Source organism: Camelus ferus, chromosome 16 (assembly GCF_009834535.1).
Source record: "Camelus ferus isolate YT-003-E chromosome 16, BCGSAC_Cfer_1.0, whole genome shotgun sequence".
Taxonomy (NCBI): domain Eukaryota; kingdom Metazoa; phylum Chordata; class Mammalia; order Artiodactyla; family Camelidae; genus Camelus; species Camelus ferus.
Window position 1 is genome coordinate 33,340,046 of NC_045711.1, and position 21,551 is coordinate 33,361,596.

The 21,551-nt window shown below is 38.4% G+C and overlaps 1 protein-coding gene across 9 annotated transcripts in view; it reads right to left on the minus strand.

Moving 5' to 3' along the window:
• TANC2 (tetratricopeptide repeat, ankyrin repeat and coiled-coil containing 2) overlaps positions 1–21,551 on the minus strand; it is a 304,320-nt gene that overhangs the window by 31,027 nt on the left and 251,742 nt on the right. For all 9 annotated transcript variants that reach the window (XM_032457147.1, XM_032457146.1, XM_032457143.1 and 6 more), the window contains 3 exons: positions 11,896–12,004; positions 1,852–1,974; positions 1,073–1,309 (listed from right to left, as the gene is read on the minus strand). In XM_032457147.1, the coding sequence (XP_032313038.1) occupies positions 1,073–1,309; positions 1,852–1,974; positions 11,896–12,004 (469 nt within the window). The remainder of the gene's footprint in view (positions 1–1,072; positions 1,310–1,851; positions 1,975–11,895; positions 12,005–21,551) is intronic.

The following is a 21,551-nucleotide window of genomic DNA, read 5'->3' on the forward strand; positions in this document are numbered from 1 at the left end:
CTTGGTAATTGTAGGAGGGCAAGAGTTTGATAGGGTCTTGAGAAGATCATGAATGATTTACATATCTGCTCTGGGGAAAACAAGAGATGAAAAAAATCATAGCTGAGCAATAGGAAAGACCCAGCTGAGATTAGAATATGAATTTACAGTGACAATAACAAGGCCCAGTTACCACTGTTTCTAGGGTGTTCATTCAAATTACTAGAACATTATAGGTGGATCATCCCTGTGTCACAGTTAAAATCTAAGGCTGTAGGATTTCACTGAGAATCCCAGGTCCCAGTTCCCAGTGGAGTCTTAGGAGTCTGAGTTCTTCCCAAGTACGAACACTGGACGCCTCAGAACAAGGTCATACATACTACTTATATTTCACTGCAAAACCACCAAAATGCTCAGTGTGTTTTCAGGATGTAAACAAAACGCTACTGGGCTACAATTTTCCCCAGAGGTCTACATTTTTGAGACCTGTATTTTTCTTTTCACCAATATTTTGAAATTGAGTTATTTCATACCAGTGGCTCTTGAGATATGATAAAGCAAAAATATTTTTTAAGGAATGTTTTGAGAGAATTAAAATACACTAACAGAAATGATCTGAGCACCTCTGGTCAGTATGAGTATAGAGAGAATCACCTTCTCCCCATGCCGCTACAGGGATGGTCTTCAAGGACTGAAGAGGGAACCTCTCTCCGTTCTTATGTCCATGGCTAACAGGAAAGGCTTAGAGTCTGCAGGCGCCATTTGCTCCCCCACTTCTCTTTCCTCACTCTGAGCTCAATAGAGAATTTCTTGGTTATTACGTGGGGACTTTTTATGGCTGCTAATAAATACCAATTTCCTAAGTGTCTCTCAAAAGTTTCAGAACTGTGTCCAGATGCAGTGTGGAACTGGCCATGCGAGTGGGCAAACAGTAGGATGTAATCAGAGCTACTTCTCCCTTTAATCTGCTCCCTAATAGGGTCTGATGTACTCTACCTAGACTCCTGAGGTAACACAGGGGATCAGGACTACAGCAGGAAGAAAGAAAAAGGGAAGGAAAAAAAAAAAAGCAGCAGAGCCGGAGAGCCGTTACCTTGGCCCGTTTCTTGCACAGCAGCACAACGATGCTCAGGAAGCCTGCTGCTGCGGCATAGCCCAGAGGAGTCAGGCCGCTTTCAGAGGAGGCATCCACGTTGGCCCCAAACTCTAGCAGCAGGGCCACCATTTCTGTGTAACCAAGATGAGACTGGACACAAAGAATTGGAGCATTATTTAAAACCTCTGTCCGGTAATTAATGTTGGCACCTCCCAAAATCAGCAGTCGGCTGACCTAGAAATAAGCAAATAAACAAAAATAACATTCACACAAATTATCAGTCACATTCTGTTAGCCATCTTTTATTAAGTCATCTGGGACTCCACAATAGTGCCCAGTAGCATTTAGTAACTGCTTTATTTTATAAACTTTATTTGTTCCTGTTTCAATACCTTGCCTTTGAAAAGGGATGTGAAATGTCCCCTTTATGTAAACTGTTCAGTAATTAGAGCAAACACCACCCACACTTTAGTGTCGGTCAGAAAAGCTCCCATCGAAACAAAGGCGACCTGATTGATACACTCCTTCGAAGCAGCAGGACTGATTCTATGAATCAGAGTCGGCTTAGAGAAGGTAGAAGGTCGACACGTTTGGTCTTCAATTCACAGAATAAAATATAACAATTGAAAATATATTAAATTATCAATAAAAGGCTAATAAATAGGAGATAGTATAAGACAAGTCAAAGATCAACTAAATAGCTACTTAAAATGTCCTCCTAATTTTATTTTCTCATGGTTAATTCTTTAATCAGTCTATAATTTATATGTATTTACTTTTATATTTGGAGTGTAGAGGTTTCGTAAAGATGCCAATGCCATGGAAAGACCTTCTGTGCTATAGGAGATCCAGAGACCTTGGAGGATGGAAGATGACACGCCAACTTTTTTACTCAAACCCTGAAAAAGAAATACAGAGACAGTTAAATTACTAGCTCAGCTAAAAAGTACCATCAGTAGTAAGTTAGGGGCCTCTAGGTTTGTGGTACCAACAAATGAGAATAGAGTCTCGCTCTAACAACATCCATGCAAAACAAAGTTCATCTACTGATGTGGACGTGGACCAGTCCCGCAGGAACAAGCTAACGTAAATTGTCTCTACCTTGGCAGTCTGTGGCAACAAATCTACTTAATACCTATCTTTTCTATGTCTGGATGTACTTTTCTCCCCCGTATCTTTTCTATTAGGCTTACTGAATCAATCTAGTACCGTGTTGTTTAGACTTCATATGTTTGGGTTTTTTTGGTATTTTTTTTCTTGTAGTTGATTTCTAGTTTCATACCACTGTGGTCAGAAAGGATGCCTGATATAATTTCAATCTTCTTAAATTTATTGAGAATTGTTTGTGGCCTAGATCTACTCTAGAGAATGTTCCATGTGCACTTGAAAAAGTGTGTATTCTGCTGTTATGGGATGAAATATTCTACATATATCTACTAATTCCATCTGATTGTCATTTAAGCCTAGTGTTTTCTTACTGATTTTCTGTGTGGATGATCTGTCCATTGATGTAAGTGGGGTATTAAATCCCCTACTATTATTGTATTACTGTCAATTTCTCTCTTTATGTTTGTTAAAATTTGCTTCTTGTATTTAGATGCTACTATATTGGATGCATATATATTTACAATTGTTACATCAACTTGTTGGATTGATCTCTCTATCATTATCTAATGTCCTTCTTTGTTATAGTCTCTGTTCTAAAGTCTGTTTTGTATGATACAAGTATTGCTACCCCAGCTTTCTTTTGTTTCTCTTTGTGTGTAATACCTTTTTCTATCCTCTTACTTTCAGTCTGTGTGTATCTTTGATTTGAAGTAAGTTTCTTATAGGCAGCATATATATACATAGGTCCTGTTTTTTTTTTTAATCCATTCAGATATCCTATGTCTTTCAATTGAAGTATTTAGTCCACTTACATTTAAAGTAATTACTGACATGTATGTACTTACTGCCATTTTGTCAATTATTTTCTGGTTGTTTTTGTGGTTCTTTTTACTTCCCCCTTTAATGTTGATCATATCACATTTTACATCTTTTTGTTTTGTGTATCCCTTAACTACTTATTGTGGGTACAGATGATTTTTACTACTTTTGTCTTTTAACGTCCCTACCAGCTAAATGGTTGATCTATTGCCTCTACTGAATGTTTGCCTTTACCAGTGAGATTTTTTCCTTTCATAATTTTTACATTTTTTAGTTGTGGCCTTTTCTTTCCCATATAGAGAAGTCCCTTTAACATTTCTTAGAAAGCCAGTTTAGTGGAGCTGAACTCTTAGCTTTTGCTTATCTGTAAAACTCTTTATCTCTCTTTCAATTCTGAATGATAACTTTGCCAGATAGAGTATTCTTGATTGTAGGTTTTTTCCTTTCATCACTTTGAATATATTATGCCACTCCTTTTTGGTCTGCAAAGTTTCTGCTGAAAATTCAGCTGTTGGTCTTATGGAAGTCCTTGTATGTAATAAGTTGGTTTTCTCTTGCTACTTTTTAAGATTCTCTCGTTATCTTTAATTTTTGCCAATTTTAACTATGAGTCTCGGTATGGACCTCTTTTAGTTCATCTTGTCTGGGACTCTCTGGGCTTCATGGACCTGGATGTCTACTTACTTCCCCAGGTTAGGGAAATTTTCAGCTATTACTTCTTCAAATAAGTTCTCTGTCCCTTTCTCTCTTCTCCTTCTTAGACCTCTATAACACAAATGTTGGTATGCTTGATGTTGTCTCAGAGGTTTCTTTGTTTATTTACTTTTATTGAAGTATAGTCAGTTTACAATGTTGCATCAATTTCTGGTGTACAGCATAATGTTTCACTCATCCATATACATACATATATTCCTTTTTAGATTCTTTTTCATTATAGGTTACTAAAAGATATTGAATATAGTTCCCTGTGCTATACAGTAGAAACTTGATGTTTATCTATTTTATATACAGTAGTTAGTATCTGTAAATCTTGAACTCCCAATTATCCCTTCCTGCCCCTTCCCCACTAGTAACCATAAGTTTGTTTTCCATGTCTGTGAATCTGTTTCTGTTTTGTAAATAAGTTCATTTTTGTCTTTTTTTTTTTTTTTTTAAAGATTCCAGTTACAAGTGACATCATATGGTATTTTTCTTTCTCTTTCTGGCTTACTTCACTTATATCACTTACTCTGATGATCCATACATGCTGCTGCAAATGGCATTATTTTATTATTTTTAATGCTGAGTAGTATTCCTTGTATAAATATACCACAAATTCTTTATCCAGTCTTCTGTTGATGGACATTTTGGTTGTTTCCATGTCTTGGCTATTGTAAATAGTGTTGCAATCAACACTGGGGCACATGTGCCTTTTCAAATTAGAGTTCCCTCCAGATATATGCCCAGGAGTGGGATTGGTGGATCATATGGTAGGCCTATTTTTAGTTTTTTAAGGAATCTCTTCTAGCTCACTGATCTGTTCGATATCATCTAATCTACCATTTTTTATTTTTATTTTAATTTTTTTGGGGTGGGAGGATCAGGTTTGTTTGCTTATTTATTTAATGGAGGTACTGAGGATTGAACCCAGGACCTCATGCATGCTAAGCATGCACTCTACCACTGAGCTATACCCTCCCTCCCTCATCTAATCTGATTTCTTCTCGTGTACTTTTAATTTCAGTTATTGTATTCTTCAGCTCTGTTTAGCTCTTCTTGTATTTTCTAAGTCTTTGTTGAAATTCTCCCTGTATTAATCCATTCTTCTCCCAAATTCAGTGAGCACCTTTATGAGCATTACCTTGAACTCTTTAATAGGTACACTTCTTATTTCTACTTCATATAGTTCTTTTTCTGAGGCTATGTCTTATTCTTTTGTCTCCTCATTTTCCTCAATTCTCTGTGTTCATTTCTCTAATAGGTAGAGCAGTTACATTTTCTGATCTTAGAAAAGTGGCTTTATGTAGGAAATGGCCTTGGGGCCCTGCAGCATATTCCCCTCTGGTCACCAGAGCTGTATGTTCTAAGGGCACCCCATGTGGGCTGCATGTGCCCTTTTGCTGTGGCAGCGCTGATTACTGTGGGTGCACTGGCAGGTGGGACTGGATCCCCAGACTGGTTGGCTGCAAGGTCATAGCTCATGAAGGTAAAGTAGGCTTCCTGTGTGATTAGCTGTGTGGCCCAGGGTGGATGAGGGGCCGCTACTTGTCCACTGGTGGGTGGGGCTGGGACTGCATGGCTGTCTGCACAGCCTAGGGGCCTGGGGCTGGTGCCAGTCTGCTGGTAATTCTAAAATCTTAGCTGGGAAAGTAGCAACTAGAATAGACAAAGTAGCTCATTTCTGACTTCTCCCTTTACCTTTAATCCCAAACCATTTTCCATCCTTGGGCCTCTTCCCAAAACTGTCCTTTTTTATCCTAGAAAATCTGATCTACTTCTATGGCTTTACTCTTACGATTTTAACTAAGCATTATTTACTTCCTTTCCAACTATAAAATGTATAAAGTAAAGCTATGAGTAGAACCGTAATAGTCAACTTTCTCTTGAGCACTGACTTAAATGGGATTCCTTGGATATGGTCATTTAATCCAGAGAAGTACTGTGAATATTATCTTAGAGAAGAATAATGCTGGATCAGTGTTTATTAAAGAACATGGCAATTTTCCTTTGGCTCAAGGTGTCTGGCATCAGAGGGAGTTCAGAAAATGCCATATTTAACTTCTCCAAAGAATGGAACAACTTACTCATCTGTTCATGGTCTACAAGTTTGGATTTTGCATTCCTGAATGTAGACTGCCTGTTTTTTCTATGTGATACAATTCCAGTCATTTAAGAGTACCAGAGGAACTTTAAATGAGAAAGCCTAAGATGTTTAGAGAAAAGTGGATGTTTCCAGAATAATGAGTCATAATTTTTGCTCCAGGGGACTTGGTTGGATTTCCACATCTCATAATGGTGGATATAGGTAATTTGGACAAACATTCCTGCTAAGGACAGCTAGGAAAAGCTGTATAAAATTAAAAAAAAAATTCTCCTTGAAGACATGGGAAGACTAACAAGTTAAATAATTACTGGGCCAAGATCCAGTATAGGCTAGAGCCCAGGAGAGCAGTTTAGAGTTGCTTTTTCCCTGGATATATTTGCCAATTCTGGAGAGTTAGCGAGGAGTACTTTTGATAGCTTTGGGATTTTAAGGGCAGTGAAACTATTCTGTATGATACTGTAATGGTGAATACGTAATCCTATGCATTTGGCAAAATCCACAGAATTGCATAACACAAAGCATAAACCCTAATGTAAGCTATGGACTCCACATACATAACAGTGGGGGAGTGACTAAATGGGAAATATCTGTATTTTCTGTTAAATTTTTCTGTAAACCCAAAATTGCTCTAAGAAACACAGTATATGAATTTGGGGGGAAAAAAATCCCTGGGTTTTACTCCAGAACAATGAATGATAATCTCTGGGAGTAAGGCTCAGAAATATGTGTGTGTGTATGTGTGTGTGTGTTTAAAGCTCTCCAGGAGAATATAATGTATAGTCAAAGAAAACCACTGATCTAGAACTATAGATAAATCTCAAATATACAAAGTTAAGTAAACAAGTTATAGAGTTATATGGAGAGTATGACACTATGTTAAGTTTAAAAAGCATGAAATACTTCTGTACATTGTTTATGAATACACACCTATGTTGGTGAAGTACAACATATGGATGAGAAGAACACATGCTAACTTAATAAGGGTAGAAATTATCTCTGGGATGGGAGAGAAATGGCGTAAGAAAGGGATATAAAGGGGGCTCCTATTGTATTTGTTACATTTTAATTTCTTTAAAACAAAGAAAAAGACTTGAAGGAAATATGTAAAAATCTTTTTAAATCGGGCCGATAGTATCTGATTATCCAATTATCTGTGCTTTCCTGAATGTTTGAAATATTTCATAGTAAGATTAGGAAAAAAGAGGAATAGGGGTATTTCTTCCTGAGACAAGAAAAAGTGAGGTAAGAACTGATGATGATGTAGATTGATTTATTGGTGAAAAAGGAAGAGGAGAGAAGTTAAAGGAAGTCACACTTGATGGCTTTGATTTTTTCAGTGACTGATAAATCAGGCTGTTTGTTGAGTTAGTTGACTTGGTTAAGAGCTAGAGGGAAAAAAAAAATGGGAAAAGGAGCTGAGTAAGAATAGACTGTGGTAAATGAACTTCAATTAAATGGTCCAGTAAATGGACCACAAATCAGCACTGAGAGTCCCAGTGAGGCTAGAATAAATACACAGGAAATAAGCCTGAAATACAGAGGTGGACTCTAGATTTGGAGTATGAGCTTTACTTGTACGATGGACTTGTTCTACTGATTACTTCTGCTTGGTGGAGTTGACCTTTTGCTATGAGGTATGGGAGAAAAGAGTTTCAGTTCAGTTAAACTGAACTCATCAAACGTGACAGACAGATCCTAATACCAGGCAGAATAAAGTAAAAAATAACCCTTAATTAAATTCTGAGCTGACAGATTTCTAAAGAGAACCTCAGATTCAGATAACTAGAGAAAGCATCTTTTAGTATTCATCTATTGCTTACGCCAAAAGGAATCTCTTTTTGTCAGAGATAAATGGTAATGGAGTCCCTTCCTTAAAATATTTGTTAGAATCAAAAAATTTTTTTTCAGGATCTAAATTTTTAACATTGTTTACCAACCTGCAGTAAGCTTGTTCAGTATTTTGAATACTTCAAGAACACAGAGAAAGCATGAAGAAACAAGAGCAATTTTGTCTTAGGGATCTTAGAAATGGCTCAAGTATCTTAAGATCCTGGCAAAAACTAACCTTAGGGCTTATCCAACAGGCTTCTTTAAGGCAAATTATTTACAACTATATTATCAGGGATCCACGTGTAGATATCCAAGCATCTCAAATGGATTATTTACTGTTCTTATCTGACCACCCACATGACCATGTTTGGTTATAATACAAGGATCCTGGTAAAAATGGGAATGGTGCCTTTCATGGTAGAGAAGGGGCTGGAAAACTATAGCCTGGTGCCAAAGCCAGCCTTCTCTCAGTTTTTATAAATCATGTTTTGCTGGAATATGGCCATATCCATTCATTTCTGTATTGTCTCTGTTTTTGAGCTAAAATCGCAGAGTTAAGTGGTTTCCACAAAGACCAAATGGACTGCAAAGCCATACTTGCCAATCACTGTTGTAGAGATGCTAGGTAACCTCTGAAATGAAAGGGTGATATTACTGTCTGGAATTTATGCTTATTATTGTCTTATCAAGAAAAATTTTTACTAATAATTCTGATCATTAGACCTTATATTAGATATAGGTCTAGTACATTACATTTTATGATATACCTTTATATATTTTATATCCACGATCCTTGTAACAATCCTGAGAATTAGATATTGCCACCAATTTACTGCTTAAGGTAAGTGGAAGTCTATACCTGAACCCATGATTTTAACTGATGTAAAGGGATCTTTCTTCTACCCTCCAGATTCCTACTTATAGCACTCTTCCCCCCGGCCATTAGTTCTGTTCTGGTAATAAATGTTAGAAGATTGATCAATTAAAGGAATATTTTAGAGGGCAGCATTTAGGGAGCTGATCTCAACAGTACTCCGATTAGCACTCTAGTGACCAGACCCAATCCAACAAAACACCCTGCATTACAAACTAGATTGAAATATCTCTGCTATAATTCACAAATATCTTGCTTTCTTTTCATAGATTAAAAACAATCTAATGGCAGTTAGAGGATTACAGAAGAATTATAAACACTAAACATCACTGGTCATTAGGGAAATGCAAATTAAAACCACAATGAGATACCATTTCCCTTCTTTTTTTTTTAATGGAGGTACTGGGGATTGAACCCAGAACCTCGTACATGCTAAGCATGCACTCTACCACTGAGCTATAACCCCCACTTGAGATACTATTTCATAACCACTAAAATGGCTAGAATAAGAAAGACTATTTCTAACAAGTAGTGGCAAGGGTTTGAAAAAACTGGAACCCTCATACATTGCTGACAGGATTGTAAAATGGTGCAGCCATTTGGAAAACAGACTGGCAACTCCTCAAAACGTTACCGATGGAGTTACTATACATCTAGCACTTCTACTCCTAGATTATACCAGAGAACCAGAAACATGTCCACACCAAAACCTGAATACTAGTATTATAAATGTACTAAATGCCACTGAGTTGTTCACTTCAATATGGCTAACTTTATTTTAAAAAAGAAGAAGAGGAAAAAAATCTGTATGGTAAGTTCATAGCAGCATTATTAACATTAGCTAAAAACTGGAAACAACCCAAATGTGCAACCAGTGAATGGATAAACCAAATGTGGTATATCCACAAAATGGAGTATTATTTGGCAATAAGAAGGAATAACAAGAAACTAATAACAACATTGTAAATCAACTATACTTCAATTTAAAAAAAATTAAAAAAAGAAAGAATCAAGTACTGATACATGCTACAACATGGATAAACCCTAAAAACATGCTCAGCAGAAGAACCCAGAAGCAGATGACCATATATTGTATGATTCCACTTATATGAGATGTCCAGAAAAATTAAACTTATAGAAAGTAGATTAGTGGTTGCCAGCGGTTGGGGGAAGCATGGAGAGTGACTTCAAATGGGCACAAGGTTTATTTTTAGGGTGATGGAAATGTACTAATAGTGGTAAATAATTACACAACTCAGTAAATATACGAAAAGTCATTGGCTTGTATACTGAAAATGGGTAAATTTTATGGTATATAATATTATTCCTCAAAAAGCTGTTAAAAACAGAAAGAATAAAAAGGTTCCATAGTCAGCCAAATATTCAGAATTATGGACCCTTAACCTCAAATTTTTAAAGTGATTAATGACGTTATATGTAGTTTTATGAACAAAGATAAAATAAGGGAAATGTAAAACTCATTGGAAAGAAATATAAATTGGACTGTGTCACTGCTGACTGGAAGTTCTTGGTGGTACTGGTTATAAGCAGAGTCTATCTCTGCCTTTTCATGACCCTCAGCTGACAGGAACTGAAAATTCTCGCAGTCTAGGAGAAGCTAATGCCTATCAACAAGGAGCCCGTGCGTTTATAGGACCCTGAAAAGAGCAGCATCAGATAAACCACGTCCAAATCTACATTCTTCAGCTCACAGTCATGTCATCACCATATGCTATACACCCGGGTATTTATGGCCTGAATCACACACGGAGCCAGTCTTATCTCAGGCAACCATGTTGTCTACAGCAACATAAGATAAAACTGTGTCAATGACAGGAGCATATGGTTTAAGGGCAGGTCTTCATGACAGACTGGTGGTTGCCAGCGAAGAGGAGGGTTGAAGGAAGGATGAAATGGGTGAAGGGATCAAGAGGTACAAAATTCCAGTTATAAAATAAACAAGTCATGTGAACATTAAAAAAAAAAAGTAGGTCTCCATGTGTTGGATCACACCAGGTCAAATGAACCTCAGCATTTATCTGTTTCATGTGGTATTTATTTTATGGTACAGAAAAGATAGGCATCAATTTCTTTGCATTTGATCCTAGGCAGAGAGTGATGCTAAAAGCTTAAGCATTTAAAGCAGTGATACTTAATACCTAGTTCGCCATCTAAACGAAGGATAATCATCTCAGAGTCTGCAGAAGTGGCGGATATTTTTTGGTCCACTTGAAATTGGAATGAAACACCTTGTCTGTTATTTTAGTATCACTCTGCTCCCATTAAGGTCACTGGGTAAGGTCATTTTTGGTACAGTAATTTGTTAGATAAGACAATTATGATTCAAATAAAGGACCTGTCACTGTGGGTTTCACTTCTGCCCATCTGGGGAACAGGCTTTTCTGGCTGTGTGCTTATACACTGGGAAGAATTTGCTAGGCTCTTGAAGTTGCCCTTAATGCCATTTTTCTCTCTGAAGAAAACCATTTTATCTTTAACAGTATCTCCTGGGGGAAGTCCTGTTTTTCTCGATCCTGAGTCAGCAGAAGTGGTCTGAAAAGACTGTAGGAATTGGGAGGAAGCAGATGCAATAGCAGACTACGGGCTAGAAAAATCAGGAGAACAAATTTCCTCAACTTTTGTGCTTTACCCCACAACTGCTATCTAGACTATAAATTCCTTGAAATTAGGGGCTATATCTTTTTTGGTTTTATGTCCCCAATACTTAGTACAACGTCTCAGTAAGCAGTGAATAAACAAATGAATGCATCCAAGCACAAACAGATGAATTACATGCCCTCTTCTGGGTCCTCCATCCTGGCCCTGTGAATGTTGAGAGAGGGAAGCTGATGCTTAGAGTTCTTAAAAGTTTTAAAACTACTGAAAGAAAAGATGGAATTAAAATTTGAAGAGAGAATGGGGGAAGTAGCTCAAAGGAAGGTTATGGTTGGTTCTAGATCAACAGTTTGGAAATCACAGCACTAGGAATATTAAAATCTTCACTAAAACAAGTAACAAAACTGCTCTAAGTGATTTTTTTTTTTAAGAAATTGTGAAAAACCTGTAACTAATGCTACTACATGACTATTTTCAGGAGATGGGAGGTGATATATGGAGTACACAAGTACATGTGTGTATGCTTCTTACATAAATGATTATACATGTAATTTCCTGGACAGCCTAGCAATCCACTAAACTGGGAGATGACAAATGGGGTTTTGGCCTAGGGAGGAACAGGTCAGAAATTTTACGAGATGGACCAACTTTGCAACAAACTAATTTCAGAAAGCAGAGACCACACTGACACAACAGCAGCTTCGTGCACACAGTGTTACGGAGAGCCTGCTGGAAATGGAAAGAAAAAACGCCTCCAACTTCCTTAATTACCTTAAAAATGTGTGCTTTGAGGATGTGATGTCCCAATTCAATAGTCTGCTGTCGGTTTAGTTTTCCCTCTTGGCGGGAAAACCAGAAGGCAAGTAATGTGTGACCACTCCTGCAAAGAAAGAGAGACTCATTTTAGAAATTCTAATGCCTTAGTTCTTCTTTGGGTAGAGGACTGTTCAGGTCTATCTAGCCATACCATCAGCAAAACTGTCTCATTCAACCAGTTTCTTACAGAAGGGCACCTGCTACTGGGTAAATAATGGGTACTGAAAGGTTCCTAGCTTTTACCAGTCCTTTACCCAAATCACACGTGTGAATATCACAAAATGTCATTTCTAGTTGGCTTACACCCGTCCCACACACAGATGGCATTGAAAGATTCATTTTATTTTCTGTCTCTGTCAGCTCCTCTTATTTCACCCGTGCTTTAAATGTCAGTGTTATTTCCTCAGGATCTCATTTTTGGCCCTAGTCTGTCCTCCGGATTAGTTCATCCATCCTCAGAGCCTTTGCCACCAGCTAATTCCCATTATCTTTGTCTCTATCTAGACTTCGCAGCCTTAGGTCAACATACATCCAACTGTCTACTGGATTTCTCTACCTAGAGGTCTCATAGTACCTCAGATTCAATGTGTCCCAAACTGGATTAACAACCTCGTCCCCATGTGAAGTTTTTTTCCCGATCAGCCTCTACCAAGCCTCTCTCCATTCTAACATTTTCTCCCAGGCAAGGAGTACTATCATCACAGGTTGTATATACCCTTAGTAGAGTATCTACCACACTGTTACATGTTCGCTCCTCTACTAGACTGTAGGTTTCCTGATGGTACCCATTCCCCATCCCCATCTCCTTGTTAACAGATCTCCAGTCTGTTCATGAAAGAGAAACCCTTTCTCTGCCTCTGCATGTTGTCTGATCTGCCCATGATGCCAGAGCTGCCACAGCCCTCTTGTAATTGTGTGGTCTGCTGGCCTGAAGACAAAGTCAACAAAAAGACGAAGCTAGGAGAACTGCTGAAAAGGAGAGCCTGAGCCCTGACTGTACAGAATCAGAAGCTGCCCTAAGTTTGGACTACTTGTTACATGATGTGACAAATGTCTTTATTGTTTAATCCATTTAAGTTGGTGTTTTCCATTTCTTCCAATTCAAAGCATCCTAACGATGATATACTCTTATGTGTGTGGATGTATGTATGCATATATGTATGTAAGATATGTGTGTATGCACAGGGCTGTGAAGTATATTTTTATTTCCATTTACGATAGAGACCTTGAGTTACTTATAGTCTCCATAGTGTCATATGTGGTGTACTGCACATAAAAATTCTCAATAAAATTTTTTGGAAGCAAGAGAAAATTGGGCATCAAAGAAAGGACACTGGATCAGCTTTGGGATGCGCCTTCTTACCACATTTACTGTAGCCTGTAGGAATCATGGACTCTCAGCACTGTCTCTATACTCCCCACCACCTTAGTGTCAGCACTGGTATTTATGCTACTGATAACACAACTCCTTTACTCCTTTCACTTGGAGAGTCATAGAGAAGGGAAATGAAACCTTATTCCAGTTTCAAGCCTAATGAATTAATCAAAAGAAGGAAAAACAGCAAGTGAATTTTTGTCAGTGACACTTTCTTTAAAGGAGGCCCAAATGTCTACTGGACGATTTTCTCTCATATTTAACACTGGCTACTCTGCCAGGCTCAACATTTGAAGATATCTTATACTGAAGTCTGAAAAACAAATGTGTTACACTTTTTTCTTCCTCCCTCCCTCCCTCCCTTCCTCTCTTCCTTCCTCCCTCCCTCCCTTCCTCCCTCCCTCCCTTCCTCTCTTCCTTCCTCCCTCCCTTCCTTCCTTCCATAGCTTCAGTAAAGAACTTGGAATACAGGAGATGGGACAGCTCGCATCCTAATAGGAATCATCTCAGATTTCATTTCTGTAAAACTTTAGAAAGAAATTCTACCATCTTCTGACCTTCAGCTTCACAGAATTTCTGAATTCTAGTGGATACCAGGTCACTTTATTTGACTGGGTAAGATTAACCATAAAGGAAAGAGACTTATGTAATTGAGAGAATGTCTCAGACAACTGTACCCTGCATAGAATCATCAGTCTCATCAGAAGGTGTAAGCCCAGGGTTGTTTCACACTCACAAAATCTAGAAATTGCTACCGAGCTTTTATATATCCTTGAAATATAACCCTTTATATATCCCAAAGTAGTCGGTAGGCTATTTTAATAGAGCACAGGCAAGTTAGAAGTTAATGAGAACCATTTATAAAATGCCCTATCTCAAGTTCTCAAAATCCTATCCACTTATTAACAATGAAATTATTGTCTCCTCCCTGGTGTAGGAATTATTACTTTAAGTGACTCATCCATGACTGTGCACAGTGACTAGAACTCATGAATACAGGCCTCTGATCCACTACTTATGCTTCAGGCCACTAATGAGAATCCATGCCCAGCAGGATTAAGGAAAAAGCTCATGTCTGACAAGGACATGGATTTTCAGTTAAACACAGAACTGACTGCCCAAGTGCTTTCATTTTACTACCATAACTAAGACACCCGGTAAGATGCTTGCATTTCTCTAGGAGGCATTTTAGCAGCTCCAGGCAACACTTTGCTTTTGCTGTTGTTGATCAGGCACCAAGGAGAAACAGCAAGCCATACAGGTCAAGGAAAAGTGGAAGGTGACAACTGTAGTTCATTTCTTTTTGGATTCAGGCATATTACATTGTTCATAAGAGAACGATTCTGATCAGTTCACTGGACTCAAAGCTTATGGTGTTCAGGACGCTAAAAGTAAAATAGCAATTTACACTGAGGGCTGCCATTTCCATTTGTGTTTTACTGTTCTGACAAAATACAATGCCACTGGCTAACCTATAGTCTGAATGTGTCTATATGTGAACTTGTCTGTATTTATTTCTACTTTTCTTATTATTTGCTCACTCCTGAACCTTATTCCTTTTGACTCCTAGCCTCACCATTCCCCAAGATCCTTAGTAGCCTCTTAATTGGTTTTCTTTTAGTCTTTGATCTTCTTTCCTTCCTTTTATTTTCTCCCTCCAGCATTAGGTCTTACTATTTCCCTGGAGACTGTCTCTTTTCTCAACATTTGTGACACTGCCTTAGTCCTTTTCCCTCCATTTCCTTCAGTTACATAACTTCTTTGCTTTATTCTCCCTTCACTCTTCTTCCCTAGGTAGCTCTCGCCTGGACTCCTGGCTTCAACTCTCATTTCAATGTGAATGGCTTCTACAATGACTTCTCCAGCACTGAGATCTCCTTTTGCTTCTCTAGCTGCCTGCTGGATCCCTCTCCCTCCAAATGACCTGTCAGACGGCACTTTTTGAAGTTGAAGCTTTCCCTCAAAACTAAATCCCCTTAAGACTCTTTTATTTTTTAAAAAAATATTTCCAGTCACTCAGGCATAAAACCTAGTGGTTGTTTTTCTCCTCCCTTTACACTTTCTCTCTTGGATAATCATTCTCTCCACTGCCTTCTCCCTGGCCCATGCCAATAATCTACACCGCAGAAACCTGAGCAAAATTCTCCTCAAAATTCTTCCATGATTGGCAAGCATGGCCTCAATAAAAAAAATTCTTCAATGGCTTTATATTTACTCCTATACATAATCCTTAGCATAGTGTTCAAAGACTCTCCCTAATTTGTCCCTTATCCATTTGTCTGTCTTTACCTCCTTATCTTGTACTTTTAATTCCAGACAAAGTAAATTATTTTGGAGTTGCAAACATGCTTTCCTTCTGCCTGGAATTCTCTTCTCCATTTAGCTCATTGGGCAAACTATTTCTCATTCTTTAAGTCTCAGTTCACATCATCTCTCCTCCGTGATGCCTTCCCTGGTACCCCCTACCCCAGACAGAGTGAGGGGTTCTTTCTTTTTGGTACTTGTCCTTGGCACATAGCTTCATAGCTCCATCACAGCCCCGACTGCAGCACACTCTCTCTGCCTGCATGTCAGTCTTCCCACTAGACTGCCCTGGGCTAGAAGCCATGTTTTTTCACACATGTACCCCTAGCTAATAGGAGTACATAGATGCAGAATAAATGAATAATAATACCTTACATTTGTACATTACCTTTTGGTTTTCAAAATACTAGAACACTTATAGGCATAGGAGTAAATATTCCTCCTAATATGGCAGGAGATTGACTGAGACTCAGCAGGACTGAAGAACAGATCCCAGCTCACATGACTAAGATGTAAAAGAAATGAGGTGAGAACCCAAAGTCTTCTGAAACCTAGTTCCATTACCACGCTGACAAGATTAGCAACTTGTTCTTCACTTCTGGGCAAGTTTGTATGAAAAAGTAATGTAAAGAATAATATATTCATTTTCATAGTATATACTCTGAATTCTTTTAATTAAAATCAATAACTGTCAATTTTGACACTTTTTGATTAGCATTTTGGGAGAGAGTAGTTAAGAAATAGAGACAGCTCTAGTCAATGTGACATTTTAGGCATCATTGAACACAACTGTGTTTTTTCCCTCTATAATTAAAGATGATGGTAATCAAAACCAGCTTTAATGTGCGTTCACATGTGGTTATAAAGACACATATGGGGGATGGCAGTGGCGAGGGCAAAAGAAGTATTTCCCTGTAGCTTATATAATGAGGTCACCTTGTGATTCAGTTACCCTGCAGACTCCCCATCTGCATTCACAGTGCTGCCTCCTCACCTCTGAAACAAAATCAGATAGATCTATGTTCAAACCCCAGTTCTGTCCCTTACAAGCTATAACCTTGGACAAGCTTTTTAATGTCTCTGTAAGACAGGGATAGTAATACCTATCTTTCAGGACTTTGGTGAGAAATAAATGAGAGATATTCCGTGAAATGTACTTTATATTTCTTTTATATCCTCCGTAGTAAATAGCATTGTGCTATATTAAAGGAATGTACATTAACCACCCAAGACTTTAAACATATTAGAAGATGACTGTGTGCTCAAATAGACTTTTAATCTTTAATGTGTGCAGCCGGGTGATATGTGATATCCTAAAGTGAAGTCTTTGCCTCTCCACACATAACCCCACTACCTTTACAGCCAGGAGGGAAATCCATGTATGGGTACCATTCACTGTTAGCCATTGCAGGAAAACCTGGTAGTGTAACTTCAGGCAGAGTAGGGATAAGGAAAGAGCTAACCGGTCTCAAGAAATAAGGTAAAAGTTAAGCTAACAGGAGTAATATAAAATTCGCATGTAGATCAGAGGTCTTCAGGAGGATATAAGCCTTACATTCAAGATATATTTGCTTTGAGATATTTTAGGAGAGAGTCAATCACATGTCAGAGGTAGACTCTTCCCCCAGCACTGTCCCCTCTCCTGGACATACATGCTTTGACAAAAGGCATAGAAGGTAGTATCCAGAACAGTCGAGGGTAGATACAACCTCCACTCCACTTTCAGGCATCAGCAGCCCCTCGATATGGATTGCTGGAGACAAGTGGTATTCACACTTGGGTAACTACAAATGAGGAGACAGTGAGGAGCTACCCTGACCTGGTGTCCCTGTTTCCCTATTCCTCAAGAGTTCAGGGTTATGGAGTCTTTAAGACAAAAAACCCTTTCTAAGGCAAGAATCACCATCTCTACCCTCTGCCCACTGAACAGTTTGGAAGTTGGGTAACAGTCGTTTTACACAAATATACAATGGAGCTATGTCTGTTTTTCTAATAGATTTTCACTTAGCACCCAGGGAGATAGTTAATCTTAAAGTTTCTATTTGTAGTACTGAAACATACTAACACATGGACTCAAGTATTTCCAGCATGGATGTCTTCTCCATTGTTCTAGTCACAGTCACTAATGTGTAGTCACACAGATTTCACCAGCTCTTGTGATGACAAACTGGATACACAACACTTCAGGGTTTCAGGGAAACAACACTTAAGTGTTTTGATACCCTTCTATGCGGTGCTCAGATGTGATAAAATGTATAGGTACAGCCAGCTGGCGAGGAACTGCTTATAATCTAAAGCTTATCCTATCTGTTTTCCAATGTAGGCTGAAATAACGTGTGTTGCTGTGGAATGTCTCTGATTATAGAAGTAAACGTAGGAAATTATTTAGGGCGATTGAATGAGGGTGGTATTATGGGGCAGAGATGGAGAGCTATCTAGGTTTGTGCTCCTTTCCACAGTCAAGAGTTGTTGGGAAGCAGTTACTTTGCCAGGAACCTTGTGTTCACATTCAAGTGGGATCATGTGACTGAGTTCTGGCTAACGGAATATAGGCAGAAATTATATTCATCACTTCAGACCCAACCCAGAAACATCTCCTTTGTCTTCCACGACCTTACGCTCCTTGTTTCCCTAAGTATTATTCTTGTAAATTATTATCTGGCTCACCATTTTCTTCTAGCATTTAAATATACATACTCTGTTTTCATGATTCTAAACTTCTTGGTTTATACTCTTAACCTGGGTGATCTTGTTTAGTTCCATGGCTTCTACTGTCAGTTATTTGCTGATAACGCCCAAATCCATAACCCTGTGCCTTCAACTTTCTCCTTTTCTATTTTCCAAAGTCACATTACTAAATATATCTGCGTATCTTCCCTTGAAGGTAGTTCATCATAAACATGTCTAAAATAGGACTCACCTTATCCCCTAACTCTGTTCTTCCTCCTGCCTTTGTTTATGCTAGAATCCCTACTCCATTCAGAGTGTTCTTACATTAAAGGTCTTGTTATTTCTCACCCAGACCATTGCTATAAATCTCATCACTAGTATCCCTACCTGTTTTTCAGAGCTATTTTTCATATCATCAGAGTTATCGGATCATTATCTCCTCCTTCTCACAATGTTATAGACACTTTCCACTGTCTGCGGAATAAATTGTAAAGTCTTAAACATGGCATTCAAGACTTTTTTCCTAGTGATACTTCCTTTCATTCTCTGGCCATGTGTCATTTTCTAATCATAGCTTCTCACAATTCCCCAAAGGTACTTCCTATCGTCACTTGCTTTTTTTTTTTAAATTTAATTTAGTTTTTTAGACCTTTTTTTAATTGAGTTATAGTCAGTTTACAATGTTGTGTCAACTTCCAGTGTAGAGCACAATTTTTCAGTTATACACGAACATACATATATTCATTGTCGCATTCTTTTTCGCTGTGAGCTACCACAAGGTCTTGTATATATTGTCACTTGCTTTTATTCCTGCCATTATGTTTTCTAGCCTGTCTACAGTGTTCTCCTGTTCCAATGCTGCTTACTGGAATCAACTCATCCTTCAAGGCTGACCCTGAATGTCACTTGCTCTGCAAAGTATTTTCTTTGTCTAGGTTCCCTTGGTACTTTGTACTATGGCACTGTTACTGGCTGCTCTGTGTCTGATATCCCTTTGGAGGGTAATGGCTTTAGTGACATGGCGTGTCTTATTCACCTAAGTTTCTCTAGTATATAGCCCAGTCTTTGATGTAGAATAAAAGTTCAGTAACTTTTGGGTTTGAGGAAGAGCAACGCAATGACTTCCACATCTACTTTCTAATTTCACTACCCAGTTCAGCCTTAAATTTGTAGGCATCTCTGCTGCTACTGATCAACTGTGAAATGAGGGTGACTGTGACTCAATTAGTGAGAATAGATTGACAATCTTGATCTTTTTCATCTCTCATCTTAAAAATCCTGCCTGCAGATAAACTTTGGTGGTTGCTGCCTTACAGTCTGCTTATTGCAAATGACACCCACATCTTTACAAAAATTCTTCCCTCCACCTTTAGCTTATCAGGCAGTAACTGCTTTGGCATGTTCTTTTTGTGGCTTTCTCATGGAACCTGAATACAAAATACATTTCTAGTTAGCTTGTCTTGCTGTTTCACTTTCAATGTGGAAATGAAAGAGCTGATGATAAGTAGCAGACTGTAAGTAAGGCATGCCCAAGATGAACTTTTGTAGAAATGGGTGGAGCAGCGTAATTTCTTTTCAAACATAGAACCTGGATAGAAATTTACTGCTTTCTCCCACTTTGCCTTATAGTTTCCCACTGCCCTTCTGTTCTGTTAATGAATCTCTGACCCTAGGAGAATGGACACTTCTCTGCCTCTCCTCTGCCAGTGAAGTCTTTAGGCGGTTGGCAGGGCTTCATGAAGCAGAAGAGCTGTGACTCCACTGGACTGTCACAGTTTGAAACACCAACAACAGGCTTAGGAAGATTGATCACGTCTTCCTTCTCCATGTTCCTTGCTCTTTGTTTATACCTCTAGCACAACACTCTGCCTTAAATTATAGCTAGTTCTAAACTTGCCTGTTAAAACTAACCTGTAAATCTTGGTAGATAGATCAACCTTACTTATTTTTGTATCCCCACCCACAGTGCTTAACACAGAGCCTTGAATATATTACTTAATAAATGCTCACTGAATGCATGCTGAAATGCATGCCTTCACTTACTCCTGCTGCACAGTAACAGAATGAACAAAAGATACTTTCTGTTTAACTGTGAGAAGAGTTTCTCAATGCAAACTTAAAATCAGTACTACTTATCATTTCTTTGTTCACTCATTAATTCATTATTTTAAAAAATATTTACTATGTACCAAGCACTCTATTAATGCTCAGAAAGACCAAGATGGGCATGACAAGAAGGTTCTTGTCCTCATCAAGTTCATTCAGATTCTAGAGAGGAAAGTGGACAATAAATAAGTATTCACAGGCAATAAATTAATAAAAGACTGTGGTCAGCATTAGAAAGTAAGAAGGCTGCTATGATAAAGAAAACCAGGAAGGACTTTCTTAGATAAGGTGACAAGTGGAAGTCTCTTAGGAGGCTGAGATCTGAAGGAGGAGTGAAAGATCTTGCCATGTGAGGAGAGAGGGAAAGCTGGCGGGAACTGTCAAGTGCAAAGAGCCAGGGGTGGGAAAGAGCTGAGCAACTTCTAGGAACTGGCAGATGACCAATTATGACGAGAAATTGTGAGTAAGAGGGAAGATGAGTGAACTTAGTTACAGAGGTAGGCAGAAGCTATCTTTGTAATATAGAGCTTTGACGAATCTGGCTTTGATTTTATTCTAATCACAAGAAGAAGCCATTGAAGGATTTTCAGGAAGAGGTCACATGGTCTGATTTGTGTTTTTTAAAAATCTCTTTGGCTGTCAGGGGGAGAATGGAATGAAGGAGACACCAATTAGGACACTAAAGTAAGAGCCTAGGATATGGTCAGTAGTGATGGAAACAAGAGGATATTTACAAGTAAAATTTGGGTGGTAGAACCAACTGGATATGCTGATGGCTACAGGGAAAACATGTCTCACAACTGTAGGTTCTTATGGTTTAGAGAATAGAAGGCTATTAGTGTTGATTTTACCAAATGTGAAGATCTATCTGTTTTGGAAAACCTCTAGAGACAGCTGATTAAGTGGCTCCACTCACAAAAAAAGAAAATGTGCTGTCACATCCCACTGAGCTGGCAATAACTCCTTCTGATTGCTGTGCCATTAATCTCGGTTTGACAACCTAGGAAAGCCTGTGGGATTTCCATCTTTTCACTCAGCCAGTGTTCCTTCAGAGACTCATTAACAGAGGACAAATTAGCCTCTATTTCCTATGCTACTTTTAGTACCAAAAATTTCCTTTAAAAATTTCCTGCTCTACTTCTTAGGTGAAGTTGCT